Here is a 21609-nt window from a genome sequence, read left to right on the forward strand (position 1 = left end):
AAGCGGAGTTGGTCGAGACCCAACAAATTAGGGTTGCTTAGAGCCCAACAGTTCATTAAGCATACCCAAGTGAGGGAGAGGCTCAATCGCCCCAAAAGACTAGTCTGATGGGAAATGGTGGTTCTCACTTTTAAGGTGGCTTCCTCCACCCAACTTAAGCAATGTGGGATAATTCTGAGGCTCACATGGTCACCGTTTGGCCAATTGCGTCTTTGCCAATGAGTAATAGTGAATGATGTCCTCATCATTCACACTTCTTAAAATGGGTCCTAACTCTGATACCGGATCATACACCCAACTCAGGCAGGGCTGGCCGTGGCCCAACAAATTAGGGTTGTCCAGAGCCTAACAGTTTATTAAGCACACCCAACTCAGAGAGAGGTCCAATCGCCTCAAAAGACTAGTCTGATGCGAGAATGATGACTCTCTATTTTAAGGTGTCTTCCTCTTTCTAAGTTAAGTGAGGTGGAATAATTTTAAGGCTCACATAGTCGCCGCCCGACTACAATTGAGGCAACTAGACCAATTACGTCTTTACCCAGAGGTAATAGTGAAGTATGTCATCATCAAGTCCACTTTAATTTTAAATTTATTTTTTTGTTGAGAGAGACCATCACACTATTTCACCACTCGACACTTGACTATCAAATTTGTATTGTACTATTAAACATAATTGATCATCACAACACAAGGGTATTGTACTAGTGAATATTAAATATAAGTTTAATTAGGATTTAATAAATTCATCTTGATTTTTAATCTACATCTGTTTAATTAATGTTATAATTATATTATATTTAATATTTGTAATTATTGTGAACAAAACGGCAACGACTGCTATGCAAGTAGTCCTTCTATGCAAGCGTGGAATCAAACCATCTGATCCATTAGATCGTGATCCAACCATAGGTCACATTTAACACTTAAATCCTTCCACCACCAGCTTAATAATCTTTATAAAAAATCCTAATAAACCATAGTTATATCTATGGTTGGATCGTAATCTAATGGATCAGATGGTTTGCTTGTAGGCTTGTACAGAAGGACTGCTCCGTCGTTGCCGAACAAAACACCCTAGTCCCCTACAATATACTCTCGACTCTCGAGTCTCGATTCTCGAACCAGGTCCCCGGACGGGGACGGCTGAACTCGAGCTCGAGTCCTCGCGCGAAGTCGCTGGTGCTGCTGCTATACCCCGGCCGCCGCCATGCGCCTCCTCCTCACCGCGGCATGGCCGTGCGCTATCCTCCTCATCCTTGCCAGTGCGCTACAGTCGGCAACGGTGGCGAGTTCCGGTGCCGCTGCTGCCCGTCTGGAGTGGCAGGTCCTGACCAGGGCCAACTTCTCGTCCCAGATCCGGCTCCGCCCCCACGTCCTCCTCCTCGTCACGATGCCCTGTGAGGACACGTGCCTGCCTCTTATTTCTGATGAGCTTCATAGTCGTTTATCTGGTTCAACTAAACACATTTCTTGTCTCCCAGTGCAACTCACCGTATCGATAAGATTAACAGTCTATCGGAAATGACAACGCAAAACGTGACAATTCGCAGTGCCCCAGATCCCCTTTTGCATTGGATCTGGGTAATTAAGCTATGTTCAATGTTTGCATGGTTGCGAATCAAAATTCCAAAATCTAGCGTTTGTTGCATATTTCTGGTGTATTTACCTTAAAATGTGCTCTGATGCTCCATCATAGCACACGTGGGCACAGCATGCTATAACCTAACTGTTATTGTTACTGATCCCAATCTGCAGGGTATGGTGAGTCCAGATCACTGATGGCTGACATAGAACGTTTGGTTGGTTCCAATGAGGAGCTTAGTCGCCTCAAGCTGATGGTTGTATACAAGAATTCTGAAAAGTTGCTGACAGATGCTATTGGTGCTGCTGAAGGAATAACTGTGGTATACTACCAACGTTCCATGCAATTCAAATATCAAGGGAAGCTTCGTGCACATGATATTCTGTCTGCAGTGCGCTATATCATGTCACTTGACCATGAGGAGTCCCCTTTTGAGGTTTTGCATACACAAGAAGATGTCGAGACCTTCATCGAATCTACCGATAAATCCATACTCCTTTATGAATCATGTGGATGGTTCACCAGATTGGCTCATGGCGGGGGCAACCAAAGTTATGAGGCAGCGTCATCAAATAACAACACAGAAAACGGTTTGTCTACTCTACTACTTCCTTCCGTATTTTTTTCCAGCTTTTGAAGCATTATTTTTTCGTTTCTTCAGGGAGGGAGGGAGTCACTTTGTTGAAACCTGAATATTGAGCCTGATAGCTATGAGCCTCCGACAGTAATATTGACACTACAGTAACCGTCAGTCAACCTGGCAACCTGGGCTCCTCCCTCCCTGACCCATGTACTTTTGTGAGGACGAGGAACTCCCTTGAACAGACGCATTTCATATGCTTGTGCAACACAAGCCGCCAGTGCTCAGTGCATCCAACACTCCTAGTTGCCATTACAACACAATATTTGCAAGGACCAGTTGCCAAATGCCAGTCTGGCCACATGGACATGACTTGTGGATCTCATCCTGGCCTTCTTAGTTCTTCACCAACATGCATATGCTGCTTGGCTTGCTGTCTTCACTTCTGTCGCCACACTCACGAGCTGTTACACGATTACGCCTCAAGCTAGGCTGCTTCTATAACAGCAAGTCCACAATACTCTAGTGTGACCAGTGGCATAGCTAGGATTTTAATCTATGGTGGTCCAATTTAATATAAAACTCTTGTTAATGTTAACAATATAAATGCGGCATGTTATTAATATATAATTTACTAAAATATAAGACAAACACATTAAAAAGTCTCAAAGCATTTTTAAAATGAGCACTAAACTCTGAAGTTTACTTAAAGTTGCTTACTGCCTAAATATGTATTACACTCTTGCCCAAAATTCTAGGGTGGTCCATGGTCCACATGGACCAACCCTTGGCTCCATCACTGAGTGTGACTAGTGAAAACGCCGATTTGTCGTTGATCCACTGCGTTCTCTTGCTGAGGCATCAAGCCAACATGACACCACAGCGAGTTGACGAGGCAGCATTGATGCCTCTAGGAGTGAAAAGTTTATGCATATTCCAATGTAACAAGCAAGGCATCCCGGTGAGAGCTTTTGAAAATTTATCACCAAATGAGAGTATGAATTTTCTAGAGGCATATTGTTTTTTTATCCATCTATTCTCAGTTGGATGCTTTGTTGATTGTGCAGGCAACTCATCACGATTTGCTTTAGATTCAGAATTAGGGAAAAAAGATAGTTTCATGAGAAAACAAAACAACACACCCAATTACCAGGATATAATATGCCTTTTGGTTTACCCTTTTCAATTTAATTTCCTCTAGACTTTGTCCATTCCATGCACTACTGGCTCCCTGATACACATTACACAAATATTTTTGATTAATGATGTTGCTTTTCATCTTCTGATATCAGATTCTATATTCTTTGATGTGCCACAGTTGACATTTCTGGGAAGATAATGACCAGAGAACCAGATGGGCCACTAGAGCTTGTAAGTGTAGTGAAGAAGGTTGCATTTATATCTGATTAATTAGATACTGCTATGTTTCTTTGAGAAGAATTATCTGAACTATGAAGATTCAGCAAATATCAGAAGAACAATCCCTGAAAATGTACTTATTTGAGATGACAAACAGGTTATAGAGAATGAAGAACAAACCTTTGGAGTTGGGGGTCAGCTTACTGGTTCTCCTTGGAAAGTTGGTTTTGCCTTGGCAAACGAAAGTGTCTCTGAACAAATTGGAAACACAAATGATGGATATAGAAAGTGTACAATGCAAAAGTTCCATCAATTTGAAAGTTTCTATGGAAAGCTTACTGCTATAGCAAGAGAATATTTGCTTCCCCCTGAAATAGCTAAATTTGGCCTTATAACCGAAAGATCATTGTTGCCTTCACTGGATGTTGTTAATGAAGGCAACCAGGATACATGGTTTGTCATCACTCATCATATGGGATGCAAAACTTGTTCAGTTATTGCGAAAGATGGCGATGATCTGAGAAGTATAGTGCAATCCCACCATAATCTTGGCATTAAGGAGGTAAGTGAATAATGGTTTGACGCACCTCTCAAATAGAATCAAATACACATTAAATGTTATTCGGTAGTATGAAATTACCATTTATTTACATCCATTGTTAATGTCTCTGCAAACTACAAGTATGCTAGTAGAATTATATATTAGAAGAATAAAGTGCAGTGCCAATATCCCTTTTGTTATACTGTTTACAGTTCCTTGTCTATCCACAATTGTGCAGACAATTACTTTCTTATTCATTTTTAAGCTTTACACTTTGTGTTATATTAACTTTTGACAAATATTTGTAAAATCTATACTTCCTTCGTTTTAAATTGTAAGTAATTCCAACTTTCTTGGAGAGTCAAAGCATATTAAATTTCACTAAAATTATATAACAAAATAATAACATTTTTACAGTACTAAATAAGTATCATTAGAATCCTCATTAATTATATTTTTTCATAATTTACCTATTTGATGTCATAAATCATTTTAATTTTCTCTATAATTTTGGTCAAACTTGAGATTCTTTGACTCTCCAAAAAAGTTGGAATAACTTATAATTTGGAATGGAGGGAGTAGTTCTTTCGTGAAAACTCTCCTAAACTATGGAAGTATGGATTTTAGGTGAAGAGAATATATAGTTCATACTACATACTTCACTTGATACTTTACTGAGTTTGTGATTTGTTGATCTTGGTGATTTAATATCTTGTTTTATTGGGCAAACGAATTTTCCTGGATGAATATTTGTGTGTATGGTATGCCATTTTTGTTTTTCTTATAGTTTTTTAATTCTTACATGCACCAGCCCGTGACTCTTGGGTTTCATTGTTATATGCATAGGTTAGTGCTGATGAAAGTAGTAGAGAGGCTATCTTCCCCAGAAACAGGCCCTCTGTAGTTCTATTTATTGATAGATTATCCCACTCCTCAAAAGTCAGAGATGAAAGCAAATTAGTCCTAAAGTTACTAAGGCAGTATGTGCAAAATAATTACCCATTTCATGTCAGTAATGGGGTTCCAAGTAGCAGTACTTCCAAAGCACGCTCAAAAGCTGTCCCTTCTTTGAGGAATACAGGTATCTCAGATGCCTATTCTCAAACAGCAAGGTTGAGTGCTTGGGCTTCTAAGCTTATGGCACTTGGGGACAAAATGTCAGTTATGGTGGTTAATGATGGAGATAGTATTTCTTACAAAAGTTCTAGCCAAGGTAGTGGTGCTAATCCTGTATATGATGTTCTCACTAAGTTGCTAGACAAAGCAAGACCAGGGCATAAGTCAAAGAAAACAAGAATAAGTTTAGTTTCACGAGATGTTGGCCTAAAGATGTTGTCAGATCATTCTGAAATCAAAGTGGTTAAGTCTCTATCAGTTGAAGAGAGTGAATACAAAAGAACTGATGATGCATCTGCCACTACAGCTAATTCCAATGATGATATTACTGAAGCTTTTGTGGATGAAAACACAGCAAAAGAGACTGAATATATCAATGATGGACAAGTACCAAGTATACTTGAGAAATCTTCGGCAACTTACCCTGATGAACATGATACTGCTCGTGAATTTAATGATACAGAAATTGAGGACAAAAGCATAAGTGAAGCTTCAGATATGAGTGTTGATCTTAAGGAAGATGCCCCCAATAATGCAGATAGTAGTAGTGAGGTTGGAGGTATGCTGCATAAACACATAATGGAGAAAACAGTTACAGAAGCTTTTCAAATTTTGGAACATGATGAAAGAAACTTGTACACTGACCAAGAGGAATCAGTATCATCAAACGAGCAAGTTGATGGATCTTCATTCCTGAGTAAAAAAATCAGTAAAACCGAAGATGCAATTTATGAAAACACATTCGGTCTATCTGAAGGATTAGAAGAAAGTGATAGAAGATGTCCCCATCATGCAACATGTAGCTCTTCCTGTGTTCCTGTAAGAGATGACACAGACTTTACTGATCAAGTAACTTCAAGTATATCTGATTACCGTTTTGCTGGTGCTTTCTACTTCTCTGATGGTGGTTACAGACTCCTGAGAACTTTAACTGGTGGATCAAGAATTCCGTCCCTGGTAATAATTGATCCAGTTGAACAAAAACATTATATATTTCCTGAGGAAAGCGAGTATAGCTATGCTTCTTTACAAAATTATCTTGACAGTTTTAGGAATCGAAGTCTTCCTTCATATTACCGTGGTACCTCATCAGCTATAAGTTCAAAGGAGTTTCCAAGACCACCTTTTGTTAATCATGATTTCCATGAGGCAAATTCGATCCCTCAGTTGACAGCATTTAGTTTTTGTCCGTTAGTATTTGGACCCAGAGGTTGTGATTCAAAAAGTGAAGTATCATTTTCAAACACTGAAAATATTGTATCTGGTTGGAACAAGGATGTAATGGTGCTTTTCAGCAACTCTTGGTGTGGGTTTTGTCAGCGAGCAGAGCTGGTGGTCCGTGAGTTACACCGATCATTTAAGAGCTTTTCAAGCTATTCAGATTCTGTATCTAGAAATGCTCAAGATGTCCACAATGAAGGTAATACCTGAATTGCTTATACTGTTAGCTGACTGGTCGCATTTTTATTTTTATTTTTCGAAATCAGTGAAGTTTTCCTGCTGATTTGTTCTTTTTAGTTGATCAGTCATGCTTTAAATTGTATTAGATCAGATTTGCATCTAATGCAAGTCATACATTTTTTTATTTTCCTTACCTCCCATCTACAGTGGTCAACATCATTAAATGTAGCCTTGATTGAGACTTCCTAGATGTCATGAGTGATCCAATGGCTCATGAGTGAAATGCAAGAAATATCTGGAAATTCGTTTTCAAAGTTTTGGGTGACAGAAGTTGAACCTTATTACCTTAGTCATGTGTGGGTGTGGCCATAGGAAGTTGGACACTGGCCCCATCTATTAATGTTCCAATTGTGAAACTGAAAAAGGTAAAGAGATATAGTATCAAGTGATTTGCATGTTGCAATGTTACTGCAGTGTCATCCAAGCATATACATGTCACATCATTGCATCATAAAGGCAACAGAACCTGTCTACTGTACATAATTCATTTAAAGTTCTGAACATTAGCTAAGCATGATCCCTGTGTTTCTTGCACATCAAATATCAATCTTTCATTGTGTATTAAAGAATCATTTTTTTGTTGCAGAGAAAAGTGAAGAATATGTGATGAAGGGCTTTCCTGCAATTTACATGATAGACTGCACATCAAATGAATGCCACCATTTACTAAAATCTGCAGGCATGGTAGTATTTATTTTTTTAATTCTATATTCTCATCTATTGAAGTTTGCTCCCTCCTGTAACAGAACAAATTCTGTAGCTATATTCAATTAGGAACTATCTATATTTGGATATCATTCTTTAACATAAAATGGGTGAATAGCAGACCTGGTGCAGTGGTGAGAGCTGTCTCACTTAGTCACTAGGTTGCGGGTTTGAAGCGGTCTCTCCACATTTTGGAGGGAAGGCTTTCCTCGGTTTATCCCTTCTCTAGACCCACTCATGTGGGAGCCTCTATCACTGGGTCTGCCTTTTTTTTCTTTAACATGAAATGGGTCAGATTAGTAGCCAGTGACCTAGAGAATTAGGCGAACATTGTGCTTGGGAAACTCAAAACCTTTGTTTATAAGCTAGAGTAGTAGCATACTGGCATCCCTATGCATGGAATATAAGTGGCATAGGATATAATGGGGTCTCTTGTGATAATTTGTGTCAAAAGGTACTCATATGAGCAACAGTCAGGCATTTATATAGATAAGTATAACTGCAGAAGACTTTGTCGTTTTACTGTGGAAACAACTATTATGTCTTAACAGTTCGCCAGTGATATTCAAATGGAGTTTGGACAAAATCTTATATAGGGAAAAGTAAAACCTAATTGAATACAACAAGTCAACAACAACAAAGCATTTTATCCTAAACAAGTTGAGGTAAGCTAGAGTTAAAAACCCAAAAGAACCCACAAGTCAAGGTTCGGTCACATGGATACTTGTTTACTTGTTTTCCATGCACTCATATTCAAGGCTAAATCTTGGATATATCCTATCCTTTCAAGTCTCCTTTTACTGTCTTTTCCTATGTCAAGTTCGATCTTTCTCTTTCTCTCCTTTCATTGCTATCACATCTTAGGATCCTACTATGCACCGGCATATTTAGAGGTCTCCGTTGGACATGTTCAAACCGAGGACATATCCTTGCAATCACTCATTTGGTGCAAGCGTGCAATCAAACCATCCAGAGCATCCAATCTAGATCCAACGGTTTCATATGTAAGGGGTTAAAAGTAAACTAGGTTCTATGTTTCAGGTGGAAAGGGTTAAATTTAAAATAACAGTCATCATTGGATCTAGATTAGATGCACCAAATCGCTTGATTGCACGTTTGTACCAATATAAGTGACTGCATAAGATATTTTCCCGTTCAAACTGTCTCAACCGATATTGGACAAGCTTTTCTTCAATTGGTTCTACCTTTAGTCTATGGCGTATATTTTCATTCGTTCATTCCGGACTCGATCCCTTCTTGTATGGCCACAAATCCAATGTAACACACATATTTTCGCAACACTTATCTGTTGAACATGTCGTCTTTTTGTAGACCAATATTCTGCACCATACAACATAGCAGGTCCCATCGTCATACTATAAAACTCTCCTTTTAGCTTCTGTGGTATCCTCTTATCATATAGAACGCCAGATGCTTGACGCAACTTCATCTACCCTACTTTAATTTTATGGCTAACATTTTCATCAATCTTCGTCTCTATGTAGCATTGATCCTAAAAACCTAGATGTGTCCTTCTTAGGCACTACTAGCAGCTTACTAGCGGTTGAACACCAACTGGTTCATAGTTGTTCCTTCTGAGATTTCATATAACAGGGAGGGCAGGATCACCCCCTTTGGCCCCAACTAACCATACTGACATAATCCTGTAGTGTGTTCCTTCCAAGAAAAGTTCAAACTATTGAATGCAATTATGCAAAGCTATGCCCATACAATCAATTTACACCCTGTTTGGACACATAGTTACAAAGTTACCTGTGAGAGATTTTTACGTGGTGGTAACGAGAATGACCCCGCCTATCCGGGTCATGGACGAAGTTCCCATGTGGCTACCACTGTACCCATTCCTTGTGACTATGGTTTGGAACACGAGTGTTACAATACAATTTTTCTTCATGAACTAGGAGCCCCCCCCCCCCCCTAAAAAAAGAGTAATTGGGGACTTTATGATTTGTCATATGCAACCCAACGATCAGTTTTTGTGAAGTTCATAGAATTTTAAAATTCCTCTAGATGTTCAAATATAAGGAATGCGTTAAGCCTTATTAACCAACAATAACAACAAGAAGAACTTTATCTAACATTGTTACTTGTTAAGCCTGAATGTTTTGGTACTGATGCACTTAACAGTACTACTGTATTGCACTTTCATCTACACAGGAAGAACTTTATCCGGCATTGTTACTCTTCCCTGCGGAGAACAAAAGTGCAATAGCATATGAAGGGGGAATGTCAGTGTCTCACTTAATCGAATTTTTGGAGTCTCATGTGAGCAATTCTCGCTATCTATTGGAATATAAAGGTTAGTGGATAAACATCTTGTGACTGCATTGGTTCTACTTAAAATATTTGAATTTGCTTATAGTTCTGTAATGTGTGTTAGCTTACACTTTACAACACTATTGTTTCTTAGAAGTTGTGTTAATCTTCTCATACATGAAAGTACTAAGTATCAACCTTGCTCATGTGCTGTTTACCTGTTTGGCATACCAGCCTAGTTTACCATTCTTATCTAGACTGGCAGCTGCTTGGCTGTGGATTACGTTGTTCTAGACGTTCCTAGACGTTCCCCAAACCTGAAGTGCCACCACACTAAGGATATGTGCTGTTTGGTTCGGCACATGTGGTTCGGCCTAATATATAATCTGTAACAAGGATCGGGTACGGGTTGTGCAATGCTGATACCACATTACCGCCCACCTCCCAGCTTTGTCTGATTATGCCCGCGGACTCCCTTCTCCTGTTCTCTTCTCACAACTTTGTCCTCTCCACTCAACTTGCGGATCTCACATTCTCGCCCCTATGTTCCGTGTGTTGCCAGCCTGTTTGTTCCCAGCCAACCTGTTACCTTTGTTGCTAGCCAAACACAATTAAGGAAATGCAAGATGTTAAAAATTCGAACCAAACGAATTGTATTTTGCCTTACACTGTGACAGATTGCACTGCAACCTGATTACATTAGCAGTACGACTCCCAGGACCGAACCAAACAGCATTAGTTAAAATGTCACATGCATGTTCTGAAGCTTATTTTCTTCTTGGTACTCAGGATTTATGTGGAAGAAGAGAATGACACCACAGCACGATGCACCACAGGCAATTCAGTTTAAAGTCAGTGATAAAGGTAGCGGCAATGTTGGTTCTGAGTTACCAAGTCATCCAGGTGTCGTTACAGGATCCATCCTTACTGCCACTAAGAAGCTCGGGACCGCAGTTCCATTTGATAATGCCAAGGTGCTCATTGTGTCAGCTGATTCTCATGAAGGATTTCATGGCTTGATCATCAACAAGCGATTAAGCTGGGGTGTCTTCAAGGATCTGGATAGCTCGATGGAGCCTATTAAGCATGCACCACTTTTCTATGGTGGGCCTGTTGTGGTGCAGGGTTATCATCTTGTAAGCTTGTCAAGAGTATCCTCGGAGGGGTACATGCAAGTCATACCAGGCGTCTATTATGGCAACATAGTTGCCACAAGCCGGGTAGTCACACGGATCAAGTTGGGCGAGCAATCTGTCAATGGCCTGTGGTTCTTCCTAGGCTACTCGGGGTGGGGATACAACCAACTTTTTGATGAGCTAACTGAAGGAGCATGGCTTGTGAGTGTGAAGCCGATTGAGCATTTGGACTGGCCGAAGAGTTGAAAGGGTTCTGTGGACCTCACGCCTCAGCTGTTTCTTTAGGAAAATTCAGTTCATCTTGCACATATCTGCCACTCTGCCCACACTGCACCGTGACATTGTACTGAGCTTTTTTTTGGAACATAGCAGCACTGTGTTTTCATACCATTCACACCGTACTATGGTCACATATTTTTTATACATAGTACTTTTCTTATAGTGAAGAACGTTTTCTGTGTTCTTCCTTTTGATTTCATTTTTTGTTCGAGATTTTGGGCCTGTTTGGTTGGCACGGCTCCGGCTCCTTAAAAAATAACTCCGGCTCAGGCTTCTATTTAAGAGCAGCTTCTTTATAAAAGTTAGTATTTTTTAATAAATTGTTTAGCAAAACGATTTCTCTTGGCGCGAGAGAAGGTCGATATAGGAAGTAGAGGGAAGAGTTGTTAGGAGGTAATTTTTTTGGCTTTGGCTTTTCTCTATAAAAAAAATGGTTCTAGCTTCTTAGTGCTATATGTTGAGAGCTCTCTTTTTAAGACCATCTGGGAGGGATTCTCGAGGAGGCAGAGCCCGTTTTAGAGCCCTCCTCTAAAACCCTCCTAAACAGGTCCTGTATCGATAAGTTTTATTTTCTTTTATAGGGGACCTTTTAGATTGGTAGGTGAGTACATCGGTGCTGTCATATCAATAGTCTTCGCAATTTCGTGACGATTTACGATACGCCCTTCACAACTCGTGCAAATGGTGCACGAGTTATCTTATACTTTAGCTTATGAGATGGTTACTTCTTCAAACAACAATTTTCACTCTTTCAGCTTTCTATCCTACTGGCTTATATTTAATAAGGGCAAGACAGGGAGTATGTCGCTATCTCCATGTCAAAAAGAAATTACATTACCCTTTCAGTCCTAATTTATAATTAGTACCATGCCCGTGCGTTGCCACGGCGAACAATTGAACCGCATGTTAATTACAAGAAAATATAAAGTTTTTTTACAAAAGTATTGATGATGAAAATAGTGAAAACTGGACGACGGTAGAAATAGTGGAATAAGTGCTAACTCTTAAACTCGGTTTTATAATGTATGTTGATTTGGACACGTGATATTGAGAAGTTTAAATTTGGCAATAACATATGAACAATAACCATGACTAACCAAATGAAAGTAACACTGCGACACAAGACCAATATCTGTCTCACAGGTCCTTTTGATATTTTCTGTGCTTTGAAGTGATATCATAAATCACATACATGTAATAGAAGTGAAGAAATTATGTCTTACACCATAGGCACTACCATATAAACTGTCATTTCGATCTAGTAGTATAGCAAAGCAGTAAATCAATCTTTTGATCCCTCGGCTTATTCTTCGCTTCCTGATAGCACCTACGTATACCATCTTCAACTCGATCTGGACGTGCAATGAATATTGGGAGCTTCAAATTGGCAAAGTCCTGAAATTAAAGTAAAAAGGGGTACAAGACAGTATGGACCTAGAGCCAGTAAAAATGTATGATGAAAATGCATATTACCAATACAGTAATACGAGAAATTTCAGCCAGCTTAAAGCAAAACTCCTTAATATCTTCCTTGATAAATCTTCACAAAAATAAAGACATGTCCAATTGCTGACCTTGGCACCGTTTATTATTTTCTGCAAACAAAAGGGCGATGAGCCAATAAGTAGATACGGTAATCCAATACAAATCTAGGTACACACTTTAGAAAAAAGGAACCGCAACAAAAGGGCAATGTGCCAATAACCCTGATAGCTGAGAAAATTCCCATATTCACCAATGGATCTACATATACTGGCATGCTGGGCTTCTATTATGTCTCTGGAGCATCAGTCTCACTGTCCTATTTCTATTTGTGACTCCCTCTTCCACTTTCCTTTTCATGGATAAGCCACTAAACCAGCGACCACCAGATTCTTACAAGTTATAAAGGAAGCTTTATTGAATTTTTCACATATATGGTTTGATTCGCTCATGCAAACAAACAAATGAGATATGACTCAGGTACACATTGCATAAGGGGCAAAGAAATGGTCCTAGTTTTACTACACCCGTAGTGAATATTTTCCTTTTCCAGTAAACATGCCTATATGACAATCCAGTAGGTACTATAGCATCAGCACAATATACTCAAGAAATGAGTATCACAATGATGATCTAAAAGAAACACCAAGAATCACAGTACATAAATCCAAAAGAAAGCTGAAGATAACTTACCTACTAACCAGTTGACACATCTGGCTTCCATCACAAGAACAGTTGCTTTCTGCTGCCAATGTTGAAGTGTATCAGAAATGGTTCTATCAGGAGAGCTAGATGTGACTGCAGCCAAATAGTTGCATGATGGGGTATGCTTTGTGGTAAGCAGGTTAAAAAATGAAAGCAACTAAAAGAAACAGTAAAATACTAAAGAATTGAACATTATTGTTCTCGTGGACCAAGACATGGTAGCAAGAATAATTAAGCAAAACAAAAATAATAAAAAATCCTGCTGCATACATGCATGATAAGATAATAAATGCTGCTGGGAAAAGCAGACTAAGAAAATAACATGACTAACCACCAAAAGCAACACTAATTGGATCATTGTGGCCTCCTCCAAATGTTTCAAGTGAGCTGGCAAATGCAATATCTCCATCGTATGCTTCCCCTAGCCCTTCACTGAAACAAAACGGCATATGGCGCAGGGGAGTGAATTGCAGCTCAACGCCTCAACCATACTCCCAGTTACAAAATAAATGGTCACTTACGAGTACTTACGGCAACCTTTATGGAACTTCAAACATCTCTCTCTCAATAATTCAGCACTCTCCTCAAGTGACTGTATCTGTATCCAACAGAACAGAAAGGTGCATACAATTAATCTCAATCAAAGAAGCAAAGTTTCATTCATGACTGCAACCAGTAAGGGTTTGTTTGGGAAGCTAATTCTGGACCACTCATCGTGGTGCCATGGAAACATCAAAGTAATGGCAAAGAAAGAAAGAAACCAACCTGACTAACGGGCAATTCAACGACATGCAAGTGCAGCGCAGACGCACAGCATACAGTAGGATAAGCTAACTTGGAGGAAACATTGTCACATGAAAGCTTTAAAGAATAAAAACACATGGTATGTTATTTCGAAAGGCTAATGAGATATAATCCATTAAAAAGACTCGCAGATGTTAGTTAGAGAAATGATAAGCTATATGTAATGATGTACATTTCACTGAACATCGAAGAGGTATATATACAATGAGGTTGTGAGAAGCTCAAATCCCAACGAAACAAATAAAACAAAACATGGTGGATTTGAAACATGAAGCCTGAGCTTCTGAGAGGGTGGCAGAAAACTGCTCTCAAGTATGTTCATTAGTTAAGAAATTAGCAACTTGAAGTTCTAAGAGCGTACATAAGAGGGTTTAGGGTTAATCAACTGTTCAAAGTGAGGGCGAATACATGATGTGAACTGTTGCTTAAAAATATGAGATGCGTAATTGTTAACTTGAATATGCAGGAGAGCTGTGAGTCATTCCATTAAAGAAGAATGGTTAAAAGGACAAGACAAGAATCCAGTGGCCACGTAGTTCTCAGAATGGGTGACCAGCAGCTGACTGACTCCTACCTTTTAGTAGAGAAGTAATCTTCTGTACACCACCATAGTAGCTGAATACTCTACAGTTATGCAAGGAGCGAGTCAGAATTAACATATTTAAAAGCACCAAGAGAAAATGAACATATTTAAAATCATGGTACCAAATTAACATGTAATTTAACTGAAAATGGAATGAGACTGTACAGTTTAGTACTATGAGTAGCATCAGACACTGAAATTAGCTGGAGCATGAGCAAAGAGCAGGCAACAATACAAAGTCTAAGAAATAAGTATAATGAACATGACACTTGAATAGACAAAATTTGCTATTTCAACATCTGCAAAACTAACCAAACTCGCATGCAGCATGTACTGAGGGCAATAAACTAATCATTTTCATCTCATTAGTCATGAATGTTAAAATACAAAAGTATCTCAATAAGTAACGGGGAGTACATACAAATTTCATTTTAATCTCAATCAAAATGCATCAAAAGACTTATTCAGACAAGCCAAATGCCCAAATCTAACCATAATATCAATAAAATCAGGATGTTTAAACTTGGACTGCAAATGATATAGTCAGTACCCCGACCCCCAAGCCATGTCTAGTTTTGGGTCCTAGTACTCCAGCTTTCAAATCATCAAATTTTCCAAGCGTTTTCTGGTAATATCAAATTGTGCAGCTATAACATTAACAATTGTAGCGTGTAAACATGACTTGATAATACACCAGACCAATCAAACAGAAGATGAACATCATCCTATTAGTTTGTTAGCTGAACACGTAGCCCTTACCATGGGTCTAGTTTGTTAGGACCTCCTTGTAGACGATGTTCTTGGTGCATGTCCCACAATCTATTGTGGGGTTCTTTTTTACGCCCTTCCTCGACCTCTTCTTCACATCGACGGCTGGGATGGCAAGGATCTTTATGTTCGATCGAGCTGTCGCTCTAGATAGAGCAACATATAGTTGGCCATGAGAGAAAACCAGTTCGGGCAAGTACACACCAACATTGGGAATAGTCTGACCCTGTGCTTTGTTAACTGTCATTGCAAAGCTAAGCCGTACAGGAAACTGCTTTCTTTTGAACTGGAAAGGGAACATCTCTTCATCGGATGGACACAAAGGTATACGCGGCAGGAAAATCCGTTTTCCAGCGTGCGGACCTAGTACAATTTCTGCGTCAATGCTATTTCTTTGGAAACCACGAACGACCAGCCTGGTGCCATTGCAAAGTCCATTCGCAGGGTCTATATTCCGAAGCAATATAATAGGGCATCCAATCTTGAGCTTCAAAACATGTGGTGGCAGCCCATTAGGCGTCAGTGTGTTTAGGAACTCAGGAGGGTAGTAGTTATGGGGATCATCCATGGCGCTATCGAAACTATGGTACACCCAGTCGTTCCGCGTTGACAGTATCGCCCTTGAAGTGATGTAGGTCGAATCAGACATATTTTCGTTGAGATTTGGGAAAACGAAGTCTATTAGGTTGTCAAGATCGCTGTCACTCCCACTATAAGGCACACATACCTCGTTAGGAAGAAAGATGTCGCCGTCACTATTTGTGTCCTCAGTTCCACCGCCTACGCGTAGCAAATACTCCGCAAACCAAGGGTCGTTTTTTGCCCTCATATTTCTAACAAGCTTTAAGTGGGACATGGACTCCCATAGGTAAGACATCCGTAGCGAAGAAGCGACCACTTGAGCCCTTTGAGAGCACCTAGAGGGGGGGGGGTGAATAGGTGATCCTGTAAAAACTTAAACTTATAGCCACAAAAACTTGTTAAGTGTTAGCACAATGATTGCCAAGTGGCTAGAAAGGAGTCTCAACAAAACACAATACCACAAAAGATCAATCACAGAAATGACACAGTGGTTTATCTCGTGGTTCAGCCAAGACCAACGCTTGCCTACTCCACGTTGTGGCGTCCCAACGGACGAGGGTTGCAATCAACCCCTCTCAAGCGGTCCAAAGACCCACTTGAATACCATGGTGTTTTGCTTGCTTTTTCTCAATCCCGTTTGCGAGGAATCTCCACAACTTGGAGCCTCTCGCCCTTACAATTGAAGTTCACAAAGAACACAGAGCAAAGGGGAATGAGCAATGCACACAAGACTTCAGATAATTAGAGCAACAACACGCACACAAGTCGCAACAAGAGCTCGCAACACAACTCAAAGAGTTCGCAACTCAACAAGAGCTCTAGATGCTATCACAACGAAACGAATGCGCGAGATCGATGTCTTGGTGCTTAGGAATGTTGTAGGAATGCTTGGTGTTCTCCTCCATGCGCCTAGGGGACCCTTTTATAGCCCCAAGGCAGCTAGGAGCCGTTGAGAACAAATCTAGAAGGCCATCCTTGCCTTCTGTCATCGGGCGCACCAGACAGTCCGGTGCACACCGGACAGTGTCCGGTGCCCGATTCCTTTCCTTAAATGGCGAAGCCAACCGTTGCAGATCTGGGAGCCGTTGGCGCACCGGACATGTCCGGTGCACACCGGACAGTCCGGTGCCCCCTTTCGACCGTTGGCTTGGCCACGTGTCGCGCGCAGAATCCGCGTCCGACCGTTGGCTCACCGGACAGTCCGGTGCACACCGGACAGTCCGGTGAATTTTAGCCGTACGCCGTCAGCAAATTCCCGAGAGCGGCCTCTTCGGCCGAGGCAGCCTGGCGCACCGGACACTGTCCGGTGCACCACCGGACACTGTCCGGTGCACCACCGGACAGTCCGGTGCCCCAGACTGAAAACAGTCTCTTGACTGTACACAGCCAACTCTCCTCTTTTCTTCTTCTTCCTGTTTCTGATACTTAGACAAATATATTAGTACATAAAACCAATGTACTAAGACTTAGAAACATACCTTAGCTCTTTATTTGCACTTTGTTCATCCATGGGCATAGATTCACATTTAAGTACTTGTGTTGGCACTCAATCACCAAAATACTTAGAAATGGCCCAAGGGCACATTTCCCTTTCAATCTCCCCCTTTTTGGTGATTTATGCCAACACAACATAAAGCAACTAGAACAAGTGCAAAATCACTTCAACTAAAACTCAAATTGATTTTGATTCAATTTTGGCATATATGGATCATCCTTTGCCACCACTTGGTTTGTTTTTGCAAATCAAACTCAAATCTCTATCTCTAAGTCAAACACACCTGTTGAAGCATATAGAGAGTTATCCCAAAGGAGATTGATCAAAGATTTCAAAAACTTCCCCTTTTTTCATAATCAACACTTCTCCCACAAGAGGCCAACTTTTGACAAAAGAGACAATACAAGAGTTTTGACAAAACAAAAAGCTCTATTCTACTATTTTCAAATTTTCTCAAGTGGTAGCTGATCCATCTATTGCTTTGGCCTTTATTTTCTCCCCCTTTGGCATCAAGCACCAAAACGGGATCAATCTTGGCCCTTTAACCCCATTGCCTCACCAAAATCTTCAATTAAGAGCACATAGGCAATAAGAGTTTAAAGATGAACTTGGAATAAATTACCCCCTCATCGGAGTGCAGTGGAAGTCTTTCATGGTCCAAGTCCACCTTTTTCCCTTTCAATCCTCCTTCGAGACTAAATCATCAAACTCAAACACATGGTTAGTCTCCAAGGGTCAAGTTGTAACACATCTCCCCCTAAACATGTGCATCACTTTGCAACGGACTTGTGAGGTCCAGGGAGTGTTTGTACAACTTGAGCACCATAATAAGCAACAAAATGCAGAAAGGAACATGATCATAAGGCATAGATACATGTATGCTACAATTCAATCCAAGTTCCGCGAATCTAAGACATTTAGCTCACTACGCAACCTGCAAAAGGTCTTCTCATCTAGAGGCTTGGTAAAGATATCGGCTAGCTGGTTCTCGGTGCTAACATGAAACACTTCGATATCCCCCTTTTGCTGGTGGTCTCTCAAAAAGTGATGCCGGATGTCAATGTGCTTTGTGCGGCTGTGCTCAACAGGATTCTCCGCCATGCGGATAGCACTCTCATTATCACATAGGAGTGGGACTTTGCTCAGATTGTAGCCAAAGTCCCGGAGAGTTTGCCTCATCCAAAGTAGTTGCGCGCAACACTGTCCTGCGGCAACGTACTCGGCCTCAGCGGTGGATAGGGCAACAGAGGTTTGTTTCTTAGAGTTCCATGACACCAGGGACCTTCCTAAGAATTGGCACGTCCCCGATGTACTCTTCCTATCGACCTTACATCCAGCATAGTCGGAGTCTGAGTATCCAACTAAGTCAAAGGTAGACCCCTTTGGATACCAGAGCCCGAAGCAAGGCGTAGCGACCAAATATCTAAGAATTCGCTTCACCGCCACTAAGTGACACTCCTTAGGATCGGATTGAAATCTAGCACACATGCATACACTAAGCATAATATCCGGTCTACTAGCACATAAGTAAAGCAAAGAACCTATCATGGACCGGTATGCTTTTTGATCAACGGACTTACCTCCTTTGTTGAGGTCGGTGTGTCCGTCGGTCCCCATCGGAGTCTTTGCGGGCTTGGCATCCTTCATCCCAAACCGCTTCAGCAAGTCTTGCGTGTACTTTGTTTGGGAGATGAAGGTGCCGTCCTTGAGTTGTTTCACTTGGAACCCAAGGAAGTAGTTCAACTCGCCCATCATCGACATCTCAAATTTCTGCGTCATCACCCTGCTAAACTCTTCACAAGACTTTTGGTTAGTAGAACCAAATATTATGTCATCGACATAAATTTGGCACACAAACAAATCACCATCACATGTCTTAGTGAACAGAGTTGGATCGGCTTTCCCAACCTTGAAAGCATTAGCAAGTAAAAAGTCTCTAAGGCATTCATACCATGCTCTTGGGGCTTGCTTAAGTCCATAGAGCGCCTTAGAGAGCTTACACACGTGGTCGGGGTACCGTTCATCCTCGAAGCCAGGGGGTTGCTCCACGTACACCTCCTCCTTGATTGGCCCGTTGAGGAAAGCGCTCTTCACATCCATTTGGTACAACCTGAAAGAATGGTGAGTGGCATATGCTAGCAAGATACGAATTGATTCTAGCCTAGCCACAGGAGCAAAAGTCTCCTCGAAATCCAAACCTGCTACTTGGGCATAACCTTTTGCCACAAGTCGAGCCTTGTTCCTCGTCACCACCCCGTGCTCGTCCTGTTTGTTGCGAAACACCCACTTGGTTCCCACAATGTTTTGCTTGGGACGAGGCACCAGTGTCCAAACTTCATTGCGCTTGAAGTTGTTGAGTTCCTCCTGCATGGCCAATACCCAATCCGGATCTAGCAAGGCCTCCTCTACCCTGAAAGGCTCAATAGAAGAGACAAAGGAGTAATGCTCACAAAAATTAACTAATCGAGATCGAGTAGTTACTCCCTTGCTAATGTCACCCAGAATTTGGTCGACGGGATGATCCCTTTGAATCATCGCTCGAACTTGGGTTGGAGGTGCCGGTTGCGCTTCTTCCTCCATCACATGATCATCTTGTGCTCCCCCTTGATCACACGTCTCCTTTTGATGAACCTGTTCATCGTCTTGAGTTGGGGGATGTACAATTGTCGAGGAAGAAGGTTGATCTCGTTCATCTTGTTCCTGTGGCCGCACTTCTCCAATCGCCATGGTTCGTATAGCGGCTGTTGGAACATCTTCTTCATCTACATCATCACAATCAACAACTTGCTCTCTTGGAGAGCCATTAGTCTCATCAAATACAACGTCGCTAGAGACTTCAACCAAACCCGATGATTTGTTGAAGACTCTATACGCCTTTGTATTTGAGTCATAACCTAACAAAAACCCTTCTACAGCTTTGGGAGCAAATTTAGAGTTTCTACCCTTCTTCACTAAGATGTAGCATTTACTCCCAAATACACGAAAGTATGATACATTGGGTTTGTTACCGGTTAGTAGCTCATACGAAGTCTTCTTGAGGAGGCGATGAAGGTAGACCCTGTTGATGGCGTGGCAAGCCGTGTTTACGGCTTCCGACCAGAAACACTCGGGGGTCTTGAATTCTCCAAGCATCGTCCTCGCCATATCGATTAGCGTCCTGTTCTTCCTCTCTACCACACCATTTTGTTGTGGTGTGTAGGGAGCCGAGAACTCGTGCTTGATCCCTTCCTCCTCAAGGAACTCCTCCACTTGAAGGTTCTTGAACTCGGACCCATTGTCGCTCCTTATCTTCTTCACCTTGAGCTCAAACTCATTTTGAGCTCTCCTGAGGAAGCGCTTGAGGGTCCCTTGGGTTTCAGACTTATCCTGCAAAAAGAACACCCAAGTGAAGCGGGAAAAGTCATCAACAATAACTAGACCATACTTACTCCCTCCTATGCTCAGATAGGCGACGGGTCCGAAGAGGTCCATATGCAGCAGCTCCAGGGGTCTTGAAGTGGTCATCACATTCTTGCTGTGATGCACTCCTCCCACTTGTTTACCTGCTTGACAAGCTGCACAAGGTCTATCTTTTTCGAAATGCACGTTAGTCAAACCTATCACGTGTTTTCCCTTTAGAAGCTTGTGAAGGTTCTTCATCCCCACATGTGCTAAGCGGCGATGCCACAGCCAGCCCATGCTAGTCTTAGCTATTAAGCATGCATCTAGACCGGCCTCTTCTTTTGCAAAATCAACTAAATAAAGTTTGCCGTCTAATACACCCTTAAAAGCTAGTGAACCATCACTTCTTCTAAAGACAGACACATCTACATTTGTAAATAGACAGTTATACCCCATGTTGCATAATTGACTAACAGATAGCAAATTATATCCAAGAGACTCTACTAAAAACACATTAGAGATAGAGTGCTCATTAGAAATTGCAATTTTACCTAACCCTTTTACCTTGCCTTGATTCCCATCACCGAATATAATTGAATCTTGGGAATCCTTATTCTTGACGTAGGAGGTGAACATCTTCTTCTCCCCCGTCATATGGTTTGTGCATCCGCTGTCAATAATCCAGCTTGAGCCCCCGGATGCATAAACCTGCAAGGCAAATTTAGGCTTGGGACTTAGGTACCCAACTCTTGTTGGGTCCTACAAGGTTAGTC

At 41.2% G+C, this 21609-nt stretch overlaps 1 protein-coding gene across 3 annotated transcripts; it reads left to right on the forward strand.

Moving 5' to 3' along the window:
• Window positions 1–1076: 1076 nt before the first annotated feature.
• On the forward strand, window positions 1077–11235 carry LOC100384665 (uncharacterized). Of its 3 annotated transcripts, none has more exons than XM_008645949.2 (8): window positions 1077–1397; window positions 1756–2172; window positions 3481–3533; window positions 3679–4083; window positions 4909–6598; window positions 7226–7323; window positions 9523–9664; window positions 10411–11235. In XM_008645949.2, the coding sequence occupies exons 1-8, from the start codon at window positions 1208–1210 to the stop codon at window positions 11001–11003; spliced, it is 3588 nt and encodes a 1195-aa protein (XP_008644171.1). In that variant the 5' UTR covers window positions 1077–1207; the 3' UTR covers window positions 11004–11235. The 3 variants fall into 3 exon arrangements, 2 of the variants coding, with proteins under 2 accessions (XP_008644171.1, XP_008644172.1); XR_002261833.3 differs by having other exon boundaries at window positions 1086–1397; window positions 7226–7318; XM_008645950.3 differs by lacking the exon at window positions 1077–1397 and having other exon boundaries at window positions 2044–2172; window positions 3455–3533.
• The last annotated feature ends 10374 nt before the right edge of the window (window positions 11236–21609 follow it).

Source organism: Zea mays, chromosome 5, assembly GCF_902167145.1.
Source record: "Zea mays cultivar B73 chromosome 5, Zm-B73-REFERENCE-NAM-5.0, whole genome shotgun sequence".
Taxonomy (NCBI): domain Eukaryota; kingdom Viridiplantae; phylum Streptophyta; class Magnoliopsida; order Poales; family Poaceae; genus Zea; species Zea mays.